Genomic DNA, 25,718 nt, shown 5'->3' with positions numbered 1-25,718 from the left:
CCACAATATTGATATAGCATGAGAAACCAGACAACTTCAAAATGCTTACTGCAGTAAATCCAAGATTTAAATATTGCAATTGTGCTTTATGGGTGAAGAGAGCAGGTCTAGGATGTACTTACAGTATTTTGGACAAATTAGATTTTATATTTCATTTTCAAAGGCACATATTACTAAAAAAAAAGCTTTATTTTCTGTTAATACTGACCTACTGATATGTCAGCTTCTAGATCATCCTCAGGTCCTTCAATGGAGTACGACTGTATCTCTGGCTCAGTTGCTGGTGCTGGTGGTGGAGGTGGAGGTACAGGTGCAGATGCGAGAGACTGTTTCAAGGTAAAATTGCTCAATTCATCCTCCCAACTGTGTGGTGTAGACACTGCCTCGGACTCAAGATCCCCACTATACGTGCTACCCTGATCTGGAAGGAGAACCACAAAGAAAACCTATGTTAAAGGTGACAAAGGTCACCTCAAGAATGAAACACCATTTCGAGTTGTTCTTAAGTAGCATCCTTTCCATCAAGAATTCACAATCAATTTAACTATGGTTGTGTGCGGTAAATACACAATTGTAGATAAAGCGTAATCAGTACGTGTGCTCAAGTGTAAATAATGGACACCCACCAAGGAGGATACAGGAACATTGTACAGAACATGGGGAGATGGGTGCGAACACAAATCAGTTTCCTTTATATTTCATTGAACATAATAGGCTTGTAATACATAAATTAAGTGGAGCCAGTCGAGAGGTTCAATACTCATTAAGTTTCCAAATAATTGCCTTATCTGGATATTACATTTCTTCTTTTTGTTTATTATACCATGCAGATTTGTAGCTAAGTAAACAAACAATTTTCATAATTCATTCATACAATTTAGCAATTAGCTATTTTCAAATATCAGAATCTGTATCCTGCTCCTGCACTAAATTATGTTTCACTGCATCTATAATAATTGATCATTATTGATTTTCTGATCTCAAATTCCATTTAGCCCAATGATAAATAAGATTTCTGGAACTCAGTTACCGATTCATTCACACTGCTGGCCTCTGACTTTGTGACTATCAGAAACTAACAGTTAAGCAAAAGCCTGTGCTAAGCTATTTAAAAAGATAGGTTCCTATAGCTCTCACAATGAAATAAAAATTAAAAGTTTATATTTCAGTATATGTTGGAAACAATGTTACAAGCAATCATTCAAACAAATATCAGAGTTAGATTAGGAACTGGAAGTCACGTTACTAATCTATACGAACCACCGTGTGAAATAGTTTTCTCTTTCTCCTCTTCTTCTGCAATCATTGCAGCCATTGTTAGGAGATCTGCTTCAAAGGGATTTGAGGGAATCTTCTCCTTTATTTCCTGGATTGTTTCAATTATTCTGTCTGCGCTGTCCAACGTTGTTGGAATGAACATCGGAACTGGGAGCTGAAATGCAATGGATTTTATTTTCAAAATTCTGGGCTAGAATTTAACCTACCCCTTAGCAATAATCTGGTCAAGGGGTATCTTTGGCGCTATTTTAATTCCATTGATGTCAACAGAATGAACTCAGGCAGTTTCGATCCACCAAAAATTCAAGGAAATATCTACCTCAAACAACATTTATTGCAATTGGACAACTACAAGAGATTAAGCACAAATGACTGAAAATTTGCAAAACAACACTTATAGACCAGTGAATTCTGCTGTTAAATTATGGAAAGTTATTGCAGTTTTATCTCTGAGATCCCAGATGCCTATATCCCACACATCAAGTATGGCACAATGGAGATTTACGGAAGCATTATTAGAATCATGCTGATTCTGACCAATTTAATCCAATGTTTATTAAATGGCCGTAACCTGATCAAGACAATGCATCAATTAAACATTTGCAGATGATCGATATAGACATTGTGAATTGAGGGAAAAAGGCAGTTGTGCTCAGCATTTTATTGCGCATTATGGTGACCAAGAGTTTGACAATGAAAGTCATTAATGCATGTGACTACCCTGAACTGATCAGCTCAGCAAGAATTTGGGTACCATGGCAGGCACTTTCTTTCTGAGTAGAATGAAGTCTCTATATTTATGAATGTATGAAACAACATTATAGAGAGAAAGAAAAGTAAAGCAAATGTACTGACCTACCAGGTCCCTACATGTAAGATATAATACTTACAATTGGAATCTACAGGATAACTGAGTACAGACTTCCATTTGTAAATTGTCAGGGTAATATCAGTGAAAAACAAATTTCCAAAAATGTATTGAAGGTCAGCTCTGTCAAAGTCTCTGTAATGATTTTTTTTTCTACAGTCTATTGTGGAGTAGGCTTTGGTACTGGTTCAGAATTCGACACTGCATTGAATTTCCTCATTTTCACTAAGTAGTTGCCAAAATGGCAGCACATTTATAGCATTCGATCAGAGATTGTTCTACGCCCCGATAGTTAGTGCTCCAATACTTGTGATCGAGATGTCATCTGAACCACTTGCTTTTTGTTATCTATTACAACGATAATCAATTCTGTAACACAATAATTTCAAATATCAATGGAGCATTGAAGTGAAGTCTGCCATTTGTTGTCTACATTATATGTAATACCAATACAAAGATTTCTGTAAATGTATCAGAATAAGTTCAAGAAACTCGAAATCAATTTGCCTTTAACTTTGCAAAATACAACCAACTTTCAACAACTTAGCAGCCCAAGAGTCAGGTAATATTTAAAATCACTGCCATTCCTCCTCACCCTGACCGCCTTATAAGATATTCAATCTTATGCATTATATTACTTATAACAGGCAACTTTTTGACATCCTACCATTTTGATTATAACTTACAGGCACAGGCATCCCTATTGGTATTGGTGTGAATTGAGAGTAAAGATGCAGAGGCACAGGAATATAGACTGGCACAGGGATGGGTAACACAATCACTTGTTGCTTCCAATCCTCTTCTGTAAATTAAAACAAAAAGAAACAAATTAGATGGGAAAAATAATACAAAATTAATTGACAATTTTTACTCAGCTACCAAGGCCAAGTGATTTATTTCAGAATTCACAATGTGCTACAATTCTACATTCCCAGTATTTAATTCAATGCACAGCCAATTCCAGAGTCACATTTCTGACCTGTGCGTAAAACGACAATGCGGTCACATTACTCCCCTATACCGTTTTACTGCAAACAAATAGAGTGCAACAAATCATTTTCATTGTATAAAATATCTGACATAAGTCTAACTCCTTCTATAGTTAAGAATTTTTAGGAAATAACACGAATTAGAACTGCAGTTAGTGGCACTCCAGTCCAGTCACATTGTTTAGAAATGCTGTACCTCGAAGTCACATTCCGAGTGAATCAGTTCCAAAAACAGGACTGCTGAAACTAAAACCTGTTGCACCTCTCAGAGAAGTGTAAGAATATCACACTTCAGAGCTAGGATGAGAATAACTGTGCTCAAGATCAAAGAAACATTTAACCAAGTTTGGTATGGGATATTTTTTTCTTGGAGGAGTGGGGCATGTGTTTGGATTCCCTATTCGGTGGGATCATATCTTGCACTTGGGAGATGATTGTGGTCATTTCAAAGCACTCATCTCAGCCACAGGGTATGATTGCTAGAGATTGCCAGGACCATGACGCCCCAGAGAAACTGTCCACTAAAAACCCAGTAAAACCTGCAAATTAACCTGCTAATCAGACAGGATCTCCATTTTGAAGTATACAAAATGAGTTGGCCCAGTACATGCTCACGCTTTTACTACCATCTTCTGGACTAGGCTCTATTCTATTTAGTTGCTTCATCCTCATCTGTCCTTCGATCAGAAGGGAACAATTACACTTGCTGATGATTGCACTGTGCTCAGTATAATGTGCGAATCCTCAGGTAATGAAACTCTCTGCAGCCATATATCAGGTCATTCTGGTTTAATGCGCATTTTGTCAGCACAAATTGGCTATAACACGATTGACAAACTGTGAACACTGTTTGGATAATGCAAATTTTATACTGAATTGGTATATCGATTTTTTTTTAGTAATCTTTGACAGCGGGATTTTCTATAGCGCAAGGTTGCAGAGGAACATAATGGTTGTGGTATAGCAGAACGACCAATACAACAAAATCTTGGCAACATTGAGGTCTGAACTGATAAATAGCATGTAGCATTTGCACCATACAAGTACCAGACAACTTCTCTACCTACCTCTCCTGGATATTCAATAGCATTACCATTATCAAATCTCCTAACAAAATCATTGTGAGGATCAACATTAACCATAAAAATAAACAGTATGACAACAAGATCAGGTCAGAGGCAGGATATTCTAAAGCATGTGACCTACATCCTGACTTGCAAAACACTCTCACTATTTAGAAAGAACAAGTTAGAATGTAATGGAATATTCTCCACTGCCTGATGAGTGCAGTTCAAACAACAAGAGCTTAAAACATTGGTAAGAAAGCAGCCCTGATTGTTTCATTGCACCCCATTGATGACCTTAACTCTTCACTCCCTCCACTTCTAAAAATGGAAAGTGGAGTTTAACCCAGACAAATCTGATGTGTTGCATTTTGGAAGGTCAAGTACAAGTGAAAATTACACAGTGAATGACAGAACCCTAAAGAGTATAGATATGCAGCGGGATCTGCATGTGCAGATCCACAGATCACTGAAGGTAGATAGGGTAGTAAAAAAGGCCTATGGAAGTGGCATTAAATATAAGGATAGACAGGTTATGCTGCAGCTTTATAGAACTTTAATTAGGCCTTACTTGGAATATTGTTTACTGTTCTGGTCACCACACTACCAGAAGGATGTGGACGCTTTGGAGACGGTACAGAGAAGGTTTACCAGGATGTTGCCTGGTATGAGGAACTTTAGCTATGAAGATAGATTGGAATATCTGGATTGTTTTCACTAGAATGTAAGAGGTTGAGGGGGCGACCTGAAAGAAGTTTATAAGACTGTTAATGACATGAATAGAGTGGAAAGTATGAGGCTTTTTCCCAGGGTGGAGGGGCCAATTACATGGAGACACAGCTTTGGGGGGTTGAGAAGAGTTGTGCAAGGCAGGTTTTTCACACAAAGGGTGGTTAGTGCCTGGAACACGTTGCCAAAGGAGACAGTGGAAGTAGACATAATAGCAGCATTCAAGAAACACCTGGACGAACACATAAATAGGAAGAGAATAGAGAGATACAGATCCTGTAAGTGAAGACAGTTTTAGTACGAAAGGGCAAAATGTGTTGGTGCAGACTTGGAGGGCCGAAGGGCCTGTGCCTGTGTTGTATTGTTCTTTATTCTCCAGCACATTGTGACAGCAGAATGCAATATATAAAAATTGAAATACAGTAAGTGAATAAAGCTTCCCCAGCAGCAACCTTCTAAATTACGACCTCTACCACTTATAAGGACAAGGGCTGCAGTTCCAGCATCCCAATCAATCACTAACCTAACCTGGAAATAAACTGTGGTTTTGTCATTGTTACTGAGTCAAAATCCCACAACTCCCCAACTAACACAATGGAATAAGTTTCAATACGTGAGATTGCAGTGGTTTAAGAACAAACTATAAATTTTACCCATTTTTTGTTTAGATTAGTTAAGTAGACTGGGGGTACCAATCTTTGGAAACTAGCTTTTTCTACATACAGATGATAAAAATGGTCATTTAAAGTTCATATTTAACAAGTTATGTTAATCCACTGCAACCATGCTTACACTATTCCAACACATGTGCATGTACATGAACATGAATCCACAAATACACTGTACCTGTCTGACAAGCCTTGGTCTGAGTATGGGGCCTACAGGAGGTTGCTTTGGTCTGTGAGATAGGTTTACAGAGTAGTGCTTTATTCTTGAGCACCTTAGGTGGTGCAGAAGGTTGTAACCGAATGGGGTCTGTCTGAGTGCTGACCTAATTATCAAAAGATTTAAGAAATTCAAGATAAAGGTAAAGTTAACTGCAAACAATTTAAAAATAGTTGAACTAACACTATCCAAACTCCTTTAATTGTCCACTCACCTGAGTCCCTGAAGTGGTACGGGTTCCTCCTGCCAAAAATAAACAAATAAATACATCTTAGTGTGCAATCACAGACTGCCAAAAAAAACTTTGCAGAATACTTGGAGTTTATTCAAATGCACCATAAGATGCAAGTTCAATAGCATAACCTCCCCAAAATATCTTTCGTGCTCTCCTATCTCTTCACATTTAATGGAATAACAGGAAACCAGGTGCACTTTTAATAGACCTACAACAACATAAATGTGCACAAAGGAAATTGTATCCTTGAATCTGTGACACCATGTTTTCACAGTGTGCATTCATATAATACACTCAATGCAGAAAAATAATTGAAGTGACATTAAATAGCTTCCACACAGATTAAACTAAAAAACAAAATTGAGTCACAGTAAAAACTTGGTCAAAGAAGTGGACTTTAACGAGGTCCTGGAAAAAAAGTTATGTTACAAAAGTTGCCCAAATATTTTCCACATGGCAAATCTGATGGAAGCTCTTGGCCTCAAATAGAATTTTCACAAACCAAGAAAAGCAAGAAATTCAATTATCAGGAGTTATTAGTTTAAAAAAATCCACTTAATGTTGATTTGAATTCTAACCGTGACCAAATTCACAACCGTCCTTTGCTGAAATTGTTGCTGCACAAAGGAGAACAAAAATATCAGAACTATCAGGCACTGGGATACAAACAGAAGTATGGGACCAAAAGGAGGGTTTTTAAAAAAATTTTCAAAGTTGTACAGCAGTCAAGAAATAATCCCATGTGAAACATTGTCATGCATGTGAAAAATCTGGACATGTAAAATTTCATGCAACACTAAATACAGAGTAACTATTTATACACACTTTTGGTTACACCCCTTAAAGCTATCAGGGAAGCCAAAAGGAGAATAAAAGGTACTCTAGATAGATGACTTCCTGATATAGATAACAAATACTTCTCTGAATTAACTTGATATTTACAATTTATAACACAAATTCAGACATATGTAGTATCATAGTTAGAAATTTAGCAAACTAATTATATATACGCGCACACAAAAAGTGATTTGAACTTGAACAAAGAGAGCAAATTTATTGAGACATGGGGTAAGGATTGGACTAGAAAGAATTTCAGGACGATGTAGGCAGGTTAGCAGAATGGACAGGTGACAGATGTAACTCACTGTGGATAAGGGAGAGGTGATGTTTTTATGGGAAATGATATAGAACTAATAGAAAGATGCTGAAGGTAGTGTGAACAAGGCAGGTATATAAATGCATATTTCCTTGTAAGTGCAAGTTATTTTAAAAAATCTTGAAATGTCCGAAGCATTTGGGATTTTACAAATAGGAACATGGAGTACAAAAACTAAGAGACTATGTTAATTTTCTATTAGACAATGGTTACAGTCTATGGTTGAAGTACATAACTTGTGGATAACTCATTCTTGAAAATTCATTACAGTTGCAGTGAACACGAGTAAAGATAAGAAACGATGTTTCAGGTGTTGGGATTATTCTCAACGAAGCAGAGAAAGCTAAAAGGAAATTAAGGGAAAAATGAAGGACTCAGCAAGAAGGGAGAGACTGTTCCATTGACTGGAAAATAAGTACAGGAATCAATTTAAAATTGTCACTTAGAATGGGATGACAACTGGCATGAATAAATTTCCTTTCTGAATTAGGTGTTAACAGCACTGTATGGATTTTCCCACAAAAGAGCGAGGGGTAAATACTGTTTTACCTTTTAACAAAATTCGCAAATGTTGGAGGCAGAGGAACACAATTGAAATGGAAACAACATGGAAAGACAATGTTTTAGATTGTTTGAGTAAATGTTCCGAGTACATATGATAGGATGAATAGCCATCTCTGCTGTACACTTTTATGGTTCTGACGTTAAGTGCAATCAATCGACAATTCAAAACAAAAAGAACTTCAGGCAGAGAAAAATGTTCAAAGTAGCAGACAATCAGCCAATAACCATCCAGAGTCATGTTGCCAATCTGTTAAAAGTTATTATTTCGCCTAGATCAGTCATAATTTATAGCTACTATCCACTTGTTGAAAGTGTTTGAATGGTTATAAAATGAAGAACATAAGTTCAGATACTGTGATCTAATGAGTCCTCAATCAAAGTACCTGGTGATACTTTTGTTGAGGCCTTCATACGGAAAGACTACCTGAGAGCGGTATTGAAAGTCTGCTGGGCCTGTAGGATAGCAGAGTGCCATTATGCTGTGCAGGAAGTAGGTTCTGCCAACAAAGTAAGCTTCCAAAATTGCCTTTGTGGCTAAGGGATGGCAACAAATAATAAAAGCATAACTCCCAAGAGGACAATGAGGAGGGGAGGTAAGAAATGGTGCAATTCACCCATTCAGACCCACTGCCTGTACCTGCTCGTGAGTAGCAACAAGGAGTCCAAAGCAGGCAACTATGGGGTTGCTTGTTGGCCGGCAAATTACAAAGGCATTCAATCAGAAATAGGAAACTTAAAATATCAATAAAAAGAAAACAACACTAAAGTTCAGATAGCACAACATAATTAGTTAGGAATGTGTCTTCCGCTAACAGGCATTCAACAAATATTCAATTTTTCACACAGTGTTTTGCTAAAAGGTGGCAAATATTATATTCAAGCTTGCAGCAGAATCCATACCATTTAAAGTTGTTGTTGAATTAGCAGCATTTTGTACTGGTGGGGTGTTAGCTAATGACATCACGTTTGCTATAACAGGAGTAGACTCCTTTCGATGGACACTAGGAAGATTTGGTACTGGTACTGTTGAAAGATATCGTTTATTGTTAGTAATCAGTAATAGTACAAAACATTTAATCTCGAGTAGCTTCTCGTTCATCACAAAACACGAACTGAAGTTGAAACCAAAACAGAAATTGTTGGAAAAACTCAGCAGGTCTGGCAGCATTGGTGGAGAGAAATCAGAATTAATGTTTTGGGTCCAGTGACCTTTCTTTAGAACCATTCTTTGGTTATTTTTAACAACTGAAGTTGAATTCTATTTTATAAAAACACAAAACTTTTAATGCAACCCTATGAGAACTAATTCAGTATTTCAATGTCACAACCAAATTAAAATCTAACCATAATTACAAACGCTATTTTATTTACAGTATATAATAAGATCATCTTATGAAAAAAGACTTGTCAATTTAAACTTGCACTCACTTGAGAAGACAAAGTGGTTATTTACTTGAGACCTACAAGACTCTGATGACTTTTAACAGGGTGGATGTGGAGATAAAGCTTTCTCTTATAGTCATACAGCACAGAAACAGACCCCTTGGTCCAACCAGTCCACGCCAAACATAATCCCAAACTAAACTAGTCCCACCTGTCTGCTCCTGGCCCATATCTCTCCAAACCTTTACTTTCATGTACTTATCAAAATATCTTTTAAACATTGTAATTGTACCCACAGGCACCACTTCCTCAAGAACTTCATTCCACAAACGAACCAGCCGCTATGTAAAAACTTTGCCACTCCTGTCTTTTTAAACTCTCTCTCCTCTCACCTTAAAAATGTGCCCCGAGTTGTGAAATCCTCTATCCTTGGGAAAAGACAAGCACCATTAACTGCACCTATAACTCTCATTATTTTATAAACTTCTGTCAAGTCATCTCTTAACGTCCTACACTGCAGTGAAAGTAGTCTCAGCTATCCAGCTTTTCTTAATAACTTAAACCTTCCATATCTGGCAACATCCTGGTAAATCTCTTCTGAAACCTCTCCAGCTTAATAATATCCTTCCTATAACTGGGCTACCGGAACTGAACACAGCATGCCGGAAGAGGGCTCACCAACGTCCTGTACAACCTCAACATAACTTCCCAACTCCTATACTCCGGAGAGTCACAAAGGGTCTATTCTTTTTACAAATTTGTGTCTTTATATCTACATCTGTACTTGTTAAAAATTGATATTTTGCACGCACATTAATTTTATATCAAAACCTTCAAATACTCAGAATAAAAAAAATGTAGGGAATTGGATAGCGCCATGGGTACTTTTCAAGTAACGTGCCGCAGCATTCAGGTTTTGCAGCTGCACTGCCTTGAATCAACACACGTGTCTTTTTATACAACAAAACAATGAATAAGAGTGGCTACTGATTTAAACTGGTTTCATAAGTCTACTTGTTTAGTGATGTGGCATTAGAGAAGAATTCAGATTCAAATTCTACATTCATGTGTGAACACTGATATTAATCGTTTTTATTAGTACTGAACTTTTGTAGCTTTTATCTTTATTTTCACATAATACAGATTACATGCAAACACAAATACATCTACAAGTTGTAGAGAATCCTAACTTATTTAGGGATGGCAATCATGTTTTCACTAACTTGTACATTTTCAATTGTTATTAAATACATCAGTAACCTGCATTATATCAGTGAAGATCAAACAAAAGGAACCTCAATGTTTGATGAGATGATTGTAATGCATGAATGTTTTAAAAACAGAGTAGCAACATCTAAACTTCATTTCCCTGGCATACTAAGACATACATTTGAAAAATTCAGCCCTTGGCATAGTGTATGAGGAAATCAAGTGTGCACTGTGCAATCTATCAAATAGTAGTTTCAACTAGCTTAAATTTAAATTCTTATTCACTTGTACAACAGGAAATAAAGCACAAATAGGAATAAGTTGACTTGGCTTCAAAGCTAATTTTCCAACTGCAACATATACATTTTGTTTCAAGACTATTCAAAGAAGAGCAGCTGAAGAACTGAAGTAATTATAATTAATACCTTTACCCTCTTGAGGTGCTGTTTCTGCTAGGTGATGTTGATTGCAGAATGTAAGGACACAATGAAGGTTACAGAAATGTTTGGTTTGTCCATGCCATTTAATAGACTCATTTAGTTTACCTTGACGTTTGCAGCAATCACACTTTGCCATCTACAAATGAAAAAATTAAATTAAAATTTAAAATGTACACTGCTATCCTAAGTAAATTTTGTAAATTAAGTCAAGATCCCTTCATGAAGTGCCGACCTTTCCTAACAGGAGCATGCTCTTTTTGAGTTGGTCAGATCATAGATCAGGATTTGAACAAACCTCAACTAACATGGCAATGCAGTACTAAAGGATCACAATATTGTCAAAAGAGCTGCCTTGCACATGATTTAAACCACACATACAGATGCATAGTATGATTTGAACAGGAAAAGAATTCCAATGGCCTGATGATATTCTCCTTTCAATAAAAACACAGCATGATTTAAAACTTTCCACGTATGCCTGAATTTTGATCTCTGCTGATTGAGTTTTGGAGGTTTGTCAATTCGAGCTGTTCCAATATTGTATTCACACTCAAAAACAAAATCCAAAAAGAAAAGGCAGAAAACAAAATTACCTATTTCTCAAAACTTTGCCCCTGCCAACTTTTGGATGAGATAACACAGTTGCTCAATTCCAGGTACACGAGCACCCTCTCATGGTAGAAAAGTGACACAGCATGCAACTCTATTTAATGCCAGTGTTTACAGGAAAAGCAATGATAAGGTTAAAAACTCTCACAATGATTTACATACAAGTCAAACAGTAAATCATGGCAAACACAGTTCTGCAGTTAAATGTGAAAATGCAAACACTGCTGATAGTCATCATCTGTTCCTCTTTAAACTTCATGAAAACAACACCCTGTCACAGCTCCTCAATGAATGCCGTGATGTACTTAAACTTAAACTCCACTTGGATATGGAGTAAACTGACCTCAAAGTTGGGGGTAAATGTATTTCTAACTCAGCATTCTATTAATCAGGTGATAAATCCTTCTAAGGGTCAAGTTATTAAGATTTACAACAGATGAATAAAAACTACAAATTCAGATATTTTGAAATTAATTTTACCCTGGTCCTCAGTTCCATTACCTAACCCTACTGCAAAGCACCCCCATTCCATTAACCACTCTCCTTCTTTGTCCTAACCCAACACTCGAGACCTTCTCTTTCTTTTTACATAATTGCTTGGAATACCTTCTATAAAGAACTTTCCAAAATATTGCAATGGTCAGGAATTAGAGCTGGACAGAGAGAGTTGGAGAAAGGGTGACTAACTGGCTATGGGGACATGCCAATAGATTAGCCAACAAAGCAAGTTAGGGGACAGGACTGTGAATATACAAACTAGAGCAGGAAGGCAGAATCAGTATAATGAAAACAAAGAATCGAGAGAACCACCCAAGGAAGTATGTTTGAAAGAGAACTAAGAGATCCCCAGTGTCTAAGGTAAGAATCACCAAAAAAGTGATCTAGTTTGGATTCAGCAGGAATAACATCACAGTGTAATATGTCACAGAGATGTAAAGCATGGAAACAGACCCTTCGGTCCAACCCATCCATGCCAACCAGACATCCCAACTCAATCTAGTCCAACCTGCCAGCACCGGGCCCATACCCCTCCAAGCCTTTCCGATTCATATATCCATCCAAATGCCTTTTAAATGTTGCAATTGTATCAGTCTCCACCACTTCCTCTGGAAGCACATTCCATAAACGTACCACCCTCTTTATATCTTTCCCCTCTCACCCTAAATCTATGCCCTCCAGTTCTGGACTCCCCAACCCCAGGGAAAAGACTTTGTCTATTTATCCTATCCATGCCCCTCAATTTTGTAACCTCTATAAGGTCACCCCTCAGCCTCGGACGCTCCAGGGAAAACAGCCCCAAGCCTGTTCAGCCTCTCCCCATAGCTCAAATCTTCCAACCCTGGCAACCTTGTAAATATTTTCTGAACCCTTTCAAGTTTCACATCTTTCCGTTAGGAAGGAGACCAGAATTGCATACAATATTCCAACTGTAGCCTAACCAATGTCCTGTATAGCCACAACGTGGCCTCCCAACTCCTGTACTCAATACTCTGACCAATAAAAGAAAGCATACCAAACACCTTCTTCACTATCCTATCTACCTGCGACTCCACTTTCAAGGAGACATGAACCTGCACTCCAAGGTCTCTTTGTTCAGCAACACTCTCTAGGACCTTACCGTTAAGTGTATAAGTCCTGCTAAGATTTACTTTCCCAAAATGTAGCACCTCGCATTTATCTGAATTAAACTCCATCTGCCACTTCTCAGCCCATTGGCCCATCTGATCAAGATCTTGTTGTAATCTGAGGTAACCCTCTTCGCTGTCCACTACACCTCCAATAGTAGATTGACATTGGTGACTTGAAAAAGCTTGCTATCAGTAGTTCAAAATGTTGATAACCTGTCCTTTGAGCTACATCGTGCTAACTTACTAACTGTCCCTCTTATGCTCGCATACAAATCATTTACATAAATGACAAAAAGCAGAGGACCCAGCACCGATCCTTGTGGCACTCCACTGGTCACAGCCCTCCAGTCTGAAAAACAATCCTCCACCACCACCCTCTGTCTTCTACCTTTGAGCCAGTTCTGTATCCAAATGGCTAGTTCTCCCTGTATTCCGTGAGATCTAACCTTGCTATGGGGAACCTTGTCGAACGCCTTACTGAAGCCCATATCGATCACATCTACCGCTCTGCCCTCATCAATCTTCTTTGTTACTTCTTCCATATTTAAAAGTTCCATGTAGAAAATACCTCCTGTTACAAAACTGCAATGTAATATTTATTGTGGAGTATTCAGATCATATTTAAGACAATTTGCTAACAATCTGCTGTTTTGTAGGATTTGAGAATTATAGTTTAAAATAACCTAACCTTCAAAGAAACTTCAATTTGAATAAGACTGAATAAACATCCCTTCCTCACCCAGGGTTTAAAAAATACTCAACAAAACTCACTTTTGTGAACAAGAATACCACCTAGTGTTTGAAAGGGACGAAGCGGAATGAAGCTTATTTATCTGATTGAAACACAAATCAAAGGCAGCTATTATGATCTTTAGTGTACTTAATAACTCTAAAGGATGAAGCAATATAAAGTGAAGTAATTTTCTTTCACTGTACATGAAGTTTGTTAGTGTCATCACCTGTCCTTCAACTTGAGATCATATTTTTGCAGAATTGGAAGTTTCTATGATTGGAAAGATTAATTACTGACCCGCGTATCTTTGGCAAATGTCGTCCCATGGAAGAATTATTATCCTGAGTCTATGATTTGCTTCATATTCTCTCTCTGCTGCCACTATGCCTTATCATTAAGGTATTTGGACTTTTAGCACAATGTAGCTCAAAGGACAGGTTATCAACATTTTGAACTACTGATAGCAAGCTTTTTCAAGTCACCAATGTCAATGCTGCTATGCTTCAAGGAGAGTTTCAAAATGTTTTCTTTGTTCCTTATTTGGAACTCTGGCTATCTGAAAGTTGAAAAATCAGGAACTGGCAAGGGAGATGCTTTTCAGTCAGACGTTTCGTCCCGAACACCGCAGTTGAATTTGTAATTTTGCTTGACTGCTTCTGAGCTGGTTTCAAGAGGACACTAACATATATTCAATGATCTTCCTTATGATTCTGCAGATTATGGCAAAGGAATTGGTGATGAAACTTCTCTAGTGCTTTTATGTGCCCTACAACCCTTTCATGATGATGGATGACAACTGTCTTGAATGGAACATCTAAAACAAACACCTTCAAAATCTGACTTGGTGCCCTCTAAGGCCGAGATAGCTCCCATACTATTTACAATCTACCCAACCATGGCTGTTAACCTCAAACATAAATATCCCTCTGGTGAGAGTATTAAAAGTAGCATAAAAGTACTTGCCCTCATATAATAGCAAGTAATGTGGATGCTGGAATTCTTAAATGAAAAAAAATGCTGGAGAAACTCAGGTCTGGCAGAATCTGCGGGCAGAGAATCTGCAGACCTGCTGAATTGCTCAAGCATTTTCAGCATTTAACCTGTCACCTTTGTGCCAGAACTAAAGTGACTTGCAGAGACACACAAACCAATATTTGTGGATGACTGTGGTGCTGTTGCTCATTCTGCACTATATTTGGAGACCACTCGATCTCTTCAATCTGTTCTGTACCTTTCATGCTATGGTGAAAGATTCTAGACATATATTTTGAAATCTGGATCAGTTCTGAGAAGGTAATTTTCTTTGACATTCTCAACAGCAACCCAACTGTATCAATTTCAACAAAGTATCCAGCAGAACTCCTGTAGACAGAATAGATCAAGACTTAACTGCTGAGTTTACAACAAAGCGGAACACCATAAACTTCATTTTTCATTGCATTTCAGAAGGATCAGGAGTTCAGTTCAGAAGGGAGAATATTTTTCCTAGCAAGAGAATCAAGCTTTTAGTTCAAGGGAATCTTCAATTTGGTAAAACTGAAGAAGTTTAGGCATCAAAATTGAGAGAGGTTCATACCAGAGGACCTGAAAAGCAATTGTCAAACTTTCTGTGCAGTCCAAGGAATAGAAACTACAAAGAGTCAGTTCAGTTAAAAACTTAAAGTTGATAAAGGAGTGAAATTTCTCCAGAATAGAGTATCTGTGAAACAAAAGCATTGGGAAACAGTTTGGAAGGTTGTCTTGATGCATGTACAAAAATCACTCAAACAGTATTTTTACATAAATATGAAATATACTTTTACTTCATGTATATTTTTTATATATATTAAAAATTCTCTCTTGGGCAATAAACTTATGCGCTGTTGTTAAAGAACACTTACAACCTCATGTGAATGTGTTTTTGTGACGAACTACATAAAGCAACTGCAAAACGGTGGCTCAGTGGTTAGCAATGCTGCCTCAACACCAGGCACCTGGGTTCAATTCCAACCTTGGGTGACTGTCTGTGTGGAGTTTGCACATTCTCCCTACATCTGCATGGGTTTCCTGCAAGTGCTCTGGTTTCGTCCCACAATCCAAAGATGTGCAGGTTAGGGGAATTGGCTGTGCTAAATTGCCCACAGTATTTAGGGATGCATAGGTTAAGTCCATGAGTCATGGGTAAATGTAGGGGAATGGGTTTGGGTGGGATACTGTTCGGAGGGTTGGTGTGGACTTGTTAGGCCGAAGGGCCTGTTTGCATGCAGTAGAGATTCTAATTCTAATTTTAAAAAACTCAACATCTGATCTACTAAGCCAGGTTTTATTCAGAGATTGAACTTTTCTATTACTACCAATAGCTGGGATCATAACAATGCTTAAATGTACCACAAGAAGATTTTTTTTTGTTGCACACAAGTGATATTCTTCATCTCGATCTGATTTGAATATCAAAGCTGAAGATGCAAATTAATCCATCTTCAAGTCATTTAATAACTTGCCTGTCTCCATTCTGTTTTGACAAGTGTAATATTTCTTAGGGAAAATTCGGCAGATTATTTTTATCAGCACAAAGAACTGAAAAGGAAGATGACCCACTTTCATATCAATTAACATTCAAAGCTGCTCAATTACAACTTCTACAAATGAGGACGTTCACCCACCTGATAAAACAGCACAGTAAACTTGAACAAACATTCTTCACTGCAAAATTCCTCTATTTTCCCTCCAAACTGTTGGTTAAGTAGACGTTTCGATGATTGAGAACAGGAACTACAAGATTTACAGTGAAGTCCCCAACGTTTTGCCAAGTCATGCTTGTAAAGAAGTTTGCAACCTACAAGTGAAATAATGAGAACAAACTTTCAAAATGAAAATTACTATTTTATGAACAGGAAAGAAGGAATCCTTTTTGTTGGAACCCAATCCTCACCTAATGTTCCTTGCATAATTTCATTCCTGTTCCTTTGCCAACTGAAGTCATGCCTGAATCAGTCTTAGGAACTTGTTTGGCCCACATTTTAAGTAAATGCCCTGTCTAATGTGGTACTAATCAATGAAAACCAGCAAAGTCTCCAGGATTCAGTTTTGGGTCACTACCCCTCCCATCACAGTTCCTACATTGTTCCAAAGAAAGCTCAATGACAAGTTGATGAACAGCATAACACCTAATTGATGCACATTTCCGCATCTCTTGGAAGACATTCGCTTGTATTAACTTCAGTTATAGGTTCCAATTTCTTCCTTCCTGTCAGTTGAATTCAAGATAGTGCATAGAGTGGGAGCTCAGTGGTTTGATGAGGAACAGAAAAAAGCATATTCCCAAATTTGCAGAGAATTTGGGAATAGTGGAATAAACTGATGCCATGCTTAATAACAGCGTCTGTCAATGATTTGCCAAGTTTTCTTAATTTCAAAGAATGGTAGAAAAGTCTCAATATACAATTAATTTCAAGCAGTGGAGGAGAAAACCTCAATATAATCTGTGATATCTCATCAATGACTATTGTGTCTTATTTGAAAGGTTGAATAGCTTGCTGAGAATATGATTTGAAGATGCCGATGTTGGACTGGGGTGTGTACAAAGTTAAAAATCTCACAACACCAGGTTATAGTCCAACAGGTTTAATTGGAAACACACCAGCTTTCGAAGCACCGCTCCTTCATCTGGTGGTTGTCCTGATGAAGGAGTGATACTCCGAAAGCTAGTGTTTCCAATTAAACCTGTTGGACTATAATCTGGTGTTGTTTGATTTTTAACTTTGCTGAGAATAGAAATTGGAAATGGAAAGCTGAAAAAAAATCAAGTTTGATTGGTCTTTTCTTGCTCCATTTATTCTTTAGCACTGCAAGTTTTCATGTATTATATGCCAGGCTGTATGCAATGTTTCCTCTCATTTTTATTTGCCATGTGCAGTGTTTCCTGCACTGCATAGTGCATTCAAAAATTGCTGCATAGCTACATACACTGCATCTTAAGAGTGTTTTGGATGTGTGCAGCTTGTTGATGATCTGAGTCAAAGCAGTACAGATTGCTGCACAGAAATGCAGTCACATAGTACTGAGGAAATGTGCAGTTCTTTCAGCTCAAATCACTTAAGATCCTCTGGTGGAAACTTGTCAAATTCCAAATTATTCTGATTTGTTTCAGATTTTATATTTACTTTGTGCTATTTTCAATTTTCCACCCACAGGAACAGGAAATCAACCAGATCTTGAATAGCAATGACACAAAACAAAATAGTTTGCCAGAAATTCGTTATACAATTGTACTTGGAGGGCTAAACGTTTTGCTGATCTGACAAAATAACTATTTCAAAACACATCCATTACCTTCACTACAAAATGGCTTGTCAACACTTGAGAACTTTACAGTCTCCTTAACAACCTTTTCCGACCGACAGTATTCACATATTGCAACCACAGAATTGATCCTTTTGTATTCATCACAACAAGATCTTCCACAAAACTGAATCATTCTACCCTGTGTAAAGAAAATTAAAGGCAACTGTAAAACTCTGATAAAAAGGGTATCCAATAAAAGTATCCCAAGAATACATTTCACTCACATAGATCCAACAAAGAAAAATAAATGATTTCATTTACAACAGGCTCAATTAAACCAAAAAAAACTTTGCACACACTTTAAATTTCAAAAGCATAGATTTCTTACTTGAAAATTCTGAATTTAAAATTTCAATTTTATGTCAAGTATCACAAGGTGTTTGGATACAATATTTAAATGATAGAATCTCAGAATCCACCGTACAGTTTGCAGAAGTCACATGGTTCATGACAGCCCATAATGACTATCTGAAAGAGTCATCCAATTAGTTTCAAGTTATTGCTTTGACATAAGTTCAGAATGTTTCTTTAAGCTTACTCACTTGCCTTTTAAAACTGCTATTCATTTCTGATAAGGTATTATATGTTTACAAAGGATCCCAGGAAAGAGGAAATATGAGGCCAAAAATTCGAGAAAGTTTAACAAGATATTTGACAGAGGTGTTCAAAATCATGAGGGGTTTTAACGGAGTAAAAAAAGAGAAATTGTTCTACAGGTATAAGGGTCAAGAACTACAGGGCATCAATTCAAGGTGAACTAAGTCATTCCTGTCCTCTATCACGGAGGTCTTACACGACAGAAGACGGGGGCGGCTGGATCAGCCGCTATCTCTGGACGAGCTGACCAAGGCCCTCGAGTCCTTCGAAAAGAATAAAACTCCCGGAAGCGACGGCTTACCGGTCGAGCTCTATTCCGCTCTGTGGGACTTGATTGGCCAGGACCTGCTGGAGGTGTATGTCAGTATGCTTCGGGCAGGTACCATGAGTGAATCCATGAGGAAAGGCATCATCACCCTCGTCTACAAGCGGAAGGGGGAGAGGGAGGAACTCAAAAATTAGAGACCAATCTCACTGTTGAATGCGGATTACAAAATTCTGTCAAAGGTAATCGCCAACCGGGTCAGGTCTGCTCTGGGGTCGGTGATTCACCCTGACCAAACCTGTGCTGTGCCGGGCAGGAAGATCGCTGAGAGTCTCGCACTCCTCAGGGATACTATCGCCTACGTGCAGGACAGAGGGTTGGACACCTGCCTGATCAGCCTGGACCAGGAGAAAGCCTTTGACAGGATATCACACACGTATATGAGAGATGTTCTCTCCAAAATGGGCTTTGGGGAGGGAATCTGCAATTGGATCAGACTGCTCTACACCAACATTGTCAGTGCAGTCTCAATCAATGGGTGGGAATCAGATAGCTTCCCATTCAGATCTGGAGTCAGGCAGGGCTGCCTTCTCTCTCCTGCCTTGTTTGTGTGCTGCATAGAGCCATTTGCCGAGTCCATCAGGAAGGATGCGAGCCTGAGAGGGGTGACTACTCCTGGCAGCGGGGACCTGCAGGTTAAGGCCTCCCTGTACATGGATGACGTCGCCGTTTTCTGCTCGGATCCGCTGTCGGTGCACAGATTTATGTGCATCTGTGACCAGTTCGAACGGGCCTCGGGGGCCAAGGTAAACCGAGGCAAGAGCGAGGCCATGCTCTTCGGGAACTGGACCGACCAATCCTCGATCCCCTTCACCGTCAGGACCGACCACCTGAAGGTGCTGGGTATTTGGTTCGGGGGGGCTGGGGCGTGCGCCAAGTCTTGGGAAGAGCGTATCAGCAAAGTGAGGCAGAAACTGGGCAGATGGACACTACGGTCGCTCTCCATCGCGGGAAAAAACCTGGTCATCAGGTGTGAGGCACTGTCATTGCTATTATACGTGGCACAGGTCTGGCCTATTCCCAGAACCTGTGCCGCTGCAGTCACCCGGGCCATCTTCCAGTTCATATGGAGTTCAAAGATGGACCGGGTCCGAAGGGACTCGCTGTACAAAGATCTGGGCAACGGGGGAAAAAATACACCCAATGCCACCCTCACCCTGATGGCCACCTTTGTGTGTGGCTGCATCAAGCTGTGCGTGGATCCCCGGTACGCAAACACCAAGTGTCACTACGTACTGAGGTTCTACCTGTCCCCGGTGTTGCGAAGGATGGGCCTGGCCTCGCTGCCGCGGAACGCTCAGAGTAGTTGGACCGTTCCGTATCACCTGTCCTTCGTGGAGAAGTTTATGAAGAAAAACACCTTTGACCACAAGTCCATCAGGAAGTGGTCAGCATGTAGTGTCCTTGAGACCCTTCAGGAAAAGGACAGGGCGGATCCTATCGAGCTGTTCCTTGAGCAGACTGTCAAAGCCATTTGGCAGAATGCCTCATCGCCAGAACTTTCCAACAAGCACCAAGACATGGCTTGGCTGGTGGTGAGAAGGGCTCTGCCTGTGAGATCCTTTATACACGCCCGGACTCTCAGCCGCACCACACGCTGCCCTCGAAGCGGCTGCAGGAGGGACGAGACTGTCACACACCTCCTTCTGGAATGTGCCTACGCAGAGGAAGTCTGGAGAGGAATGCAGTGGTGTTTGTCGAGGTTCGTCCCGAGCAGCGCCGTGACGCGGGACTCCGTGCTCCACAGCCTGTTCCCCGGGACGCACACCGAGACGAACATCAACTGCGCCTGGAGGATCATCAACTCGGTGAAGGACGCTCTCTGGGTGGTCCGAAACCTGTTGATCTTCCAGCTGAAGGAGTTGACCCCGACTGAGGGTTGCAGACTGGCACATTCCAAGGTCCAGGACTACGTGTTGAGGGACGCGCTGAAGCTTGGGGCGTCTGCCGCCAAGGCGCGGTGGGGAAAGACCACTGTGTAAAGTCTGCCTGCCTAACAAAGAACAGGGGGCCCATGCAGTCATTTGGGCTCTGCTGACGCCTCAGCTAATTATATGGGCATATGATTGAAAAATGTACAGACCTGGATAAAAATGATAAATTCTGATCTCTGTATGTACATGTTTACATATGTATGGCATGACCAACTGTACAGACCATCAAATTATTTTATGAATATAGTATATTTTTGAAATTTAAAAAAAATCAATTCAAGGTGAATAATCAAAAGAACCAAAAGGTATTATGAAAAAAATGTTTCTTTCTACATGAATAGTTCAGATCTGGAATGCTCTGCCCAATTGTGTGAAGGCTTCAAAAAGATAATGAAGAAGTTATCTGAAGAAAAAATGTACTGTTACAGAGAAAGGGTGGGTAGCGAGACTCGCTGAGTTGCGGATTGAATGGTCTCTTCCTGTGCTGTAACTATTCAATGAATCTAAGTTGATTAAAATGAATCCTACTCCCTGCTTCTGTGCATTTGGTGATTACCTTAAATCTTACTCAGTGAACAATGTACTTTCCCCCCTTATCCAATTGTAATTATGAACATTACCAGCAAAACTCCTCTTAATCTTTTTGCTGAATAAAATGCAAGTCTAATCCTTTTCCAAAACCAATTCTCTCCTCACAATACTGTTCCACTGATAAATTCATGCTGTCATTACTGAGTTCATACAGCAAGTTTGAAACATGATACTTTGTATAATGAAATTGAACTTGTAGATAGACTCCAGGTATTAAATATTTAAAAACTAGGTACAGCAAACTTTGTTTTAACGAGCACCTTATTAAGTGGCAAAAATTATATAGCACAAATATCGCAATCTCCAAGTATTAATACTTTAAATTAAGTCTAAGTGTGATGTGTATACCCAGTGCATTACATTTTTATTACTTACTGTGTTTTTACATTGATTTTAGGTGGTGTGTTAATGTTCATACTTTTGATTTTTTGAGGGTTGTTGATGTCTCAAAGCTTTGCTTGGTCAGGGATTACTGCAGTTATGTGTACCTCTTGATTATCCAGAATAAATCAAATCTTTGGTCCCATAGGTGCAGGGGTTAATAAAAATGCTGCTGTGTATCAATTTAGCATATAAGACAAATTTCTGTGGATTCTACATTTGAGGAAATAATAAAGACGTGAAGGAATGTTGCATTGAAAATCTCTAACTAAAACATAAAATTACATTAACTATGGTTCCTATCACAAGTAAGTGAATAGCATTAAAATTAAGGATTGTTTCCTTTTTAGCTCAGAGATACACAATCTAATCATCAAGCCTTTGTTTCTACCTCAGCAGGAACTAGCTTACTATCCACTAAGTCAATGAATTTGCTCTTGAACACTCCTTGAGATGTAACTGGCAAAAAACAAAACCTGAAGGAGAAATAGGCACATTAAAAATGAGGAAAATGCTCAAAAGTCCATTGGTCAGATTATTAAACTGAAAGTTGTCACCATTTTCAAGAAAGATTTGCTATGTTCTTCAACTCGAGGGCATTAATATTGGAGAGTTCATGCTGGAAAAAAACACAAAAGTTAAACCATTTTGCATCAGAAAATCTTACCTTGTACTCGAGCAGCTCAGGCTTAGAGGAGAACAAACGCTGACAATACTGACACTTCAGCCTGATAAGTGAACGAGCCGCAGTCACCTGCTGGGATTGTGCAAGCCTCTGTAACCCAGCTGCTGCTGATGTGGTGACAGAAGTTGAAGAAACTACAGGAGCACCAGCCACTACTGAAGCAGTTGATGGAATGTTTACTGCTAACTGACCCTGAGATAGGGGTACAACAGCTTGAGAGCCTGGAGCAGCCTGACTGAATAACCCCTGTAAAAAAAGGAAAATCAAACTACAGAAATCAATAAATAGCTTATTTTATATATATTAATGCACCTGGCAAAAATAGCATAGAAACTTGTCTAATAATTTTCACTTTATACTGAAACAAAATCTTTCCTATATGCAACTTAATTGTTCTGTTAAACAGAAATTATGATCACACTACAAGGTCGAACTTATTGCTTCAAACAATAAATAATAACGTATGGAAAAAAAGAGCTTAAATATTGCATACAGCCACCACTCTCATTAACATTTTCAATTTTTTTTTCCAAAAAGGTGCTTTATTCATTAAAAATATCTAAATATTCATCTTTTAAGAGTTCAAATTGGAGATTACCAGAAGTGCAATACAGTTCAGGTGCTATGTATGCAGCACATGATGGCATGCTTAAAGTGCTTCAATACAGTTGTAATTGCACTTGAATTACTTGAAAATGATGGTGGTGTCTCTGGATTAAAGCTGCTGCATTTCGGGACTACTGAAAGTAGCAGTGGGGGGGGGGGCTGGGGGATGTAAAATTTAATAGTGAACAGCTCTATTCACAAGCATATAGCATAATATACATTTCATCAAATAGAACATTACATAGAAGATAAAACGCATTATTGTAACAAGCATATCAACAGAGACTGGGTACAGTTAAAACAAAATCATAAAAAATATAAAACACAGTAACAGTCAACTCCGCTCTTTAAGCCTGTTCAAGTATTCCATGACACTGAGGCTGATCTGCTTCATAGCCTTTCATTCCCTTGGTTAGCAAAACAAATCTCAGGTTTATAATTAATTGAAAAGTTATGTGCCGCTTTTTGGGGGCAGAGATCCACAAACCAACAAAACTTTGCATTTAAAAGCATTTTTAAAAGTTTTCTTCTGCAAAGGTTGTGTGCTCCAAACACCCATTAACAGAAATTGTTTCTCTCAACTTATCCCAACAATTAATTTCAAAATCCTATAAAACCATATCCACATCACTCCTAGACTCCTATATTCCAGGAATACCTAAATTTACCTAATCTCTCATCATGATCTAATGCTTACAGCTCTCATAACACTCAATGAATTCGCCAACAAAAATGAATGCAATACCAACATAATTCTTCCTTGAGCAAGCTGCACCAGCTAAAAAAGGAGGTGGAAGTTATGTCTTTTCACATCACTAATCACATCCCTTATTCCTCAACATGAACTGCAAACACCAAGAAGACATGTTATCCCCAAACATTATGCAGGACATTGTCCTCAAGGTAACAAACAGAAGGGCAATGTATATTGTTGAGATGAGGAAAGTTGAATGGAAATAGATCAATTCTTTTAAAATCATACCTGAAATGATGCAACACAGTTATAACTGCAGAAATTCCGAATGCTACCATCTGACATCGCAAGGTGGTACTGAGGTGTCATCGTAACTTTACAGTAATTGCATTGAACACTAGTACCTAATTGGACACAAATATAAAATCATTTCATGTCCAAGAATTCTATATTAAAAACAAATATCATTTCTCACTAGGGAAATTTAACAAAATACCATAGTCAGTGAACTAAATTGGCCGAAGTCACTTGCATAAATCCAACAGCACATTTATTTTTAAATTATGTGTTCACATATCACAGCCTTCAGTCATGCATAATTACAGAAAGCATTCAATATCTTATGATGATCTTTGTCTCAATGGAACATTTGAATACAGAAGACAGTAAAGGTATCCTGATCACAGAACATCTTCACCAAATTGGAACATGTTCCATTTGAACACAGAGTCAGATAAATAAGCTGTTTCAACACAATTAACTGCAACTAGATCTCTTGTCACAAATGAAATTCAGCCATTTCCAAATGAAACAGATTTGTGTCTTCAACCAAGCTTCATATGGAACACTGCTAAGTGCAGGAAGTGAATCTCATCAGCAGGACACTATTTCTATCTTTTCCAAGTTCATGATAATTCAAGCCTCTGCTCTCTACTTCAATGCAATGCATCTCAAGGAAATGAGCTGGATGAAGGCCAACTCTGAAAATGAAGAATAAAAAAAATCAGCTCTCTCCAGATGTAAAGTTTTCTATTTCTGGTAAGGTGACATGGGTTGGAATGCAAAGAAAGATTGCATCATGACACAATCATACTGGAGTTCAAAGTACTGCAAGTCCAAAAGGGGAGACTGGTAAAATCACCAGACTGACAAAAGCCAAAGTACCTCAACTGTTTCAGATCCAAAAACCGATGGCAGAGATACAAAGTGACTTGTGCTGCCAAACAGGCCTAAAGCAATCAAAGTTTCCTGATACTTCAATCAACATTTGAAGAAATTATACCACTACCTTGTGTAGTTACCACATGCACTCGAAATGCTGAAAGGCAGTTGACTGAACAAAACAGTTCAGCTTTTCCGAAGGAGTTTGTATTTTCAATCATTTCAGCTGATGACCTCAGACATTTACACCAGGTGCAGGGAGTTATCTTAGAATTTTTCTGTTAAAATAATGAGAAAGCGTTTGGTACAAAACAAGAAATCATAAAAATATATTATTTCACAAGGCAATCATGGATAAGAGAGACCATTTAATTCCACTATCTAGAAGCAACTCAGCCACGAAACACAATGATATAAAGGAGAGACTGAGTTCTGGATGGGAGACAATACTCAAAATACAGGGGGCAGAGACCAATCTCTGCACCTTACAGTTCCTAAAACACTCTGGAAAGTTCATTCCTGAGGAACAACTGGTAAGGGAAAAGTGAACTCCATAACTAGAATAGAAGGAATTGGTAAGGAACTGCACCTCCAATCATAGGCTGATTCTCTCCCATGCGAGTTTCTAGTACCTGTCAGCAAAAATTGCAG

General features: G+C 38.6%; 1 protein-coding gene across 7 annotated transcripts in view; it reads right to left on the bottom strand.

The window, feature by feature from the left end:
• The window catches only part of LOC122563719 (zinc finger MYM-type protein 4), a 208,474-nt gene that overhangs the window by 22,690 nt on the left and 160,066 nt on the right, over window positions 1-25,718 (bottom strand). For 5 of the 7 annotated variants that reach the window (XM_043717848.2, XM_043717851.2, XM_087976897.1 and 2 more), the window contains 12 exons: window positions 25,192-25,345; window positions 24,195-24,310; window positions 22,589-22,852; window positions 18,082-18,232; window positions 16,413-16,585; window positions 10,786-10,936; window positions 8,669-8,791; window positions 6,028-6,056; window positions 5,775-5,919; window positions 2,833-2,948; window positions 1,261-1,432; window positions 209-421 (listed from right to left, as the gene is read on the bottom strand). In XM_043717848.2, coding sequence (XP_043573783.2) covers window positions 209-421; window positions 1,261-1,432; window positions 2,833-2,948; window positions 5,775-5,919; window positions 6,028-6,056; window positions 8,669-8,791; window positions 10,786-10,936; window positions 16,413-16,585; window positions 18,082-18,232; window positions 22,589-22,852; window positions 24,195-24,310; window positions 25,192-25,345 — 1,807 coding nt within the window. The remainder of the gene's footprint in view (window positions 1-208; window positions 422-1,260; window positions 1,433-2,832; window positions 2,949-5,774; window positions 5,920-6,027; window positions 6,057-8,668; window positions 8,792-10,785; window positions 10,937-16,412; window positions 16,586-18,081; window positions 18,233-22,588; window positions 22,853-24,194; window positions 24,311-25,191; window positions 25,346-25,718) is intronic. The other 2 variants (XM_043717850.2, XM_043717849.2) reach the window with 2 other exon arrangements.

Source organism: Chiloscyllium plagiosum, unplaced genomic scaffold (assembly GCF_037043375.1).
Source record: "Chiloscyllium plagiosum isolate Xiang-an unplaced genomic scaffold, Cpla_swu_hap1 HiC_scaffold_30, whole genome shotgun sequence".
Lineage (NCBI taxonomy): Eukaryota > Metazoa > Chordata > Chondrichthyes > Orectolobiformes > Hemiscylliidae > Chiloscyllium > Chiloscyllium plagiosum.
Note: the sequence above shows the minus strand (reverse complement) of the source record. Positions and strands in the feature narration are given on the sequence as shown.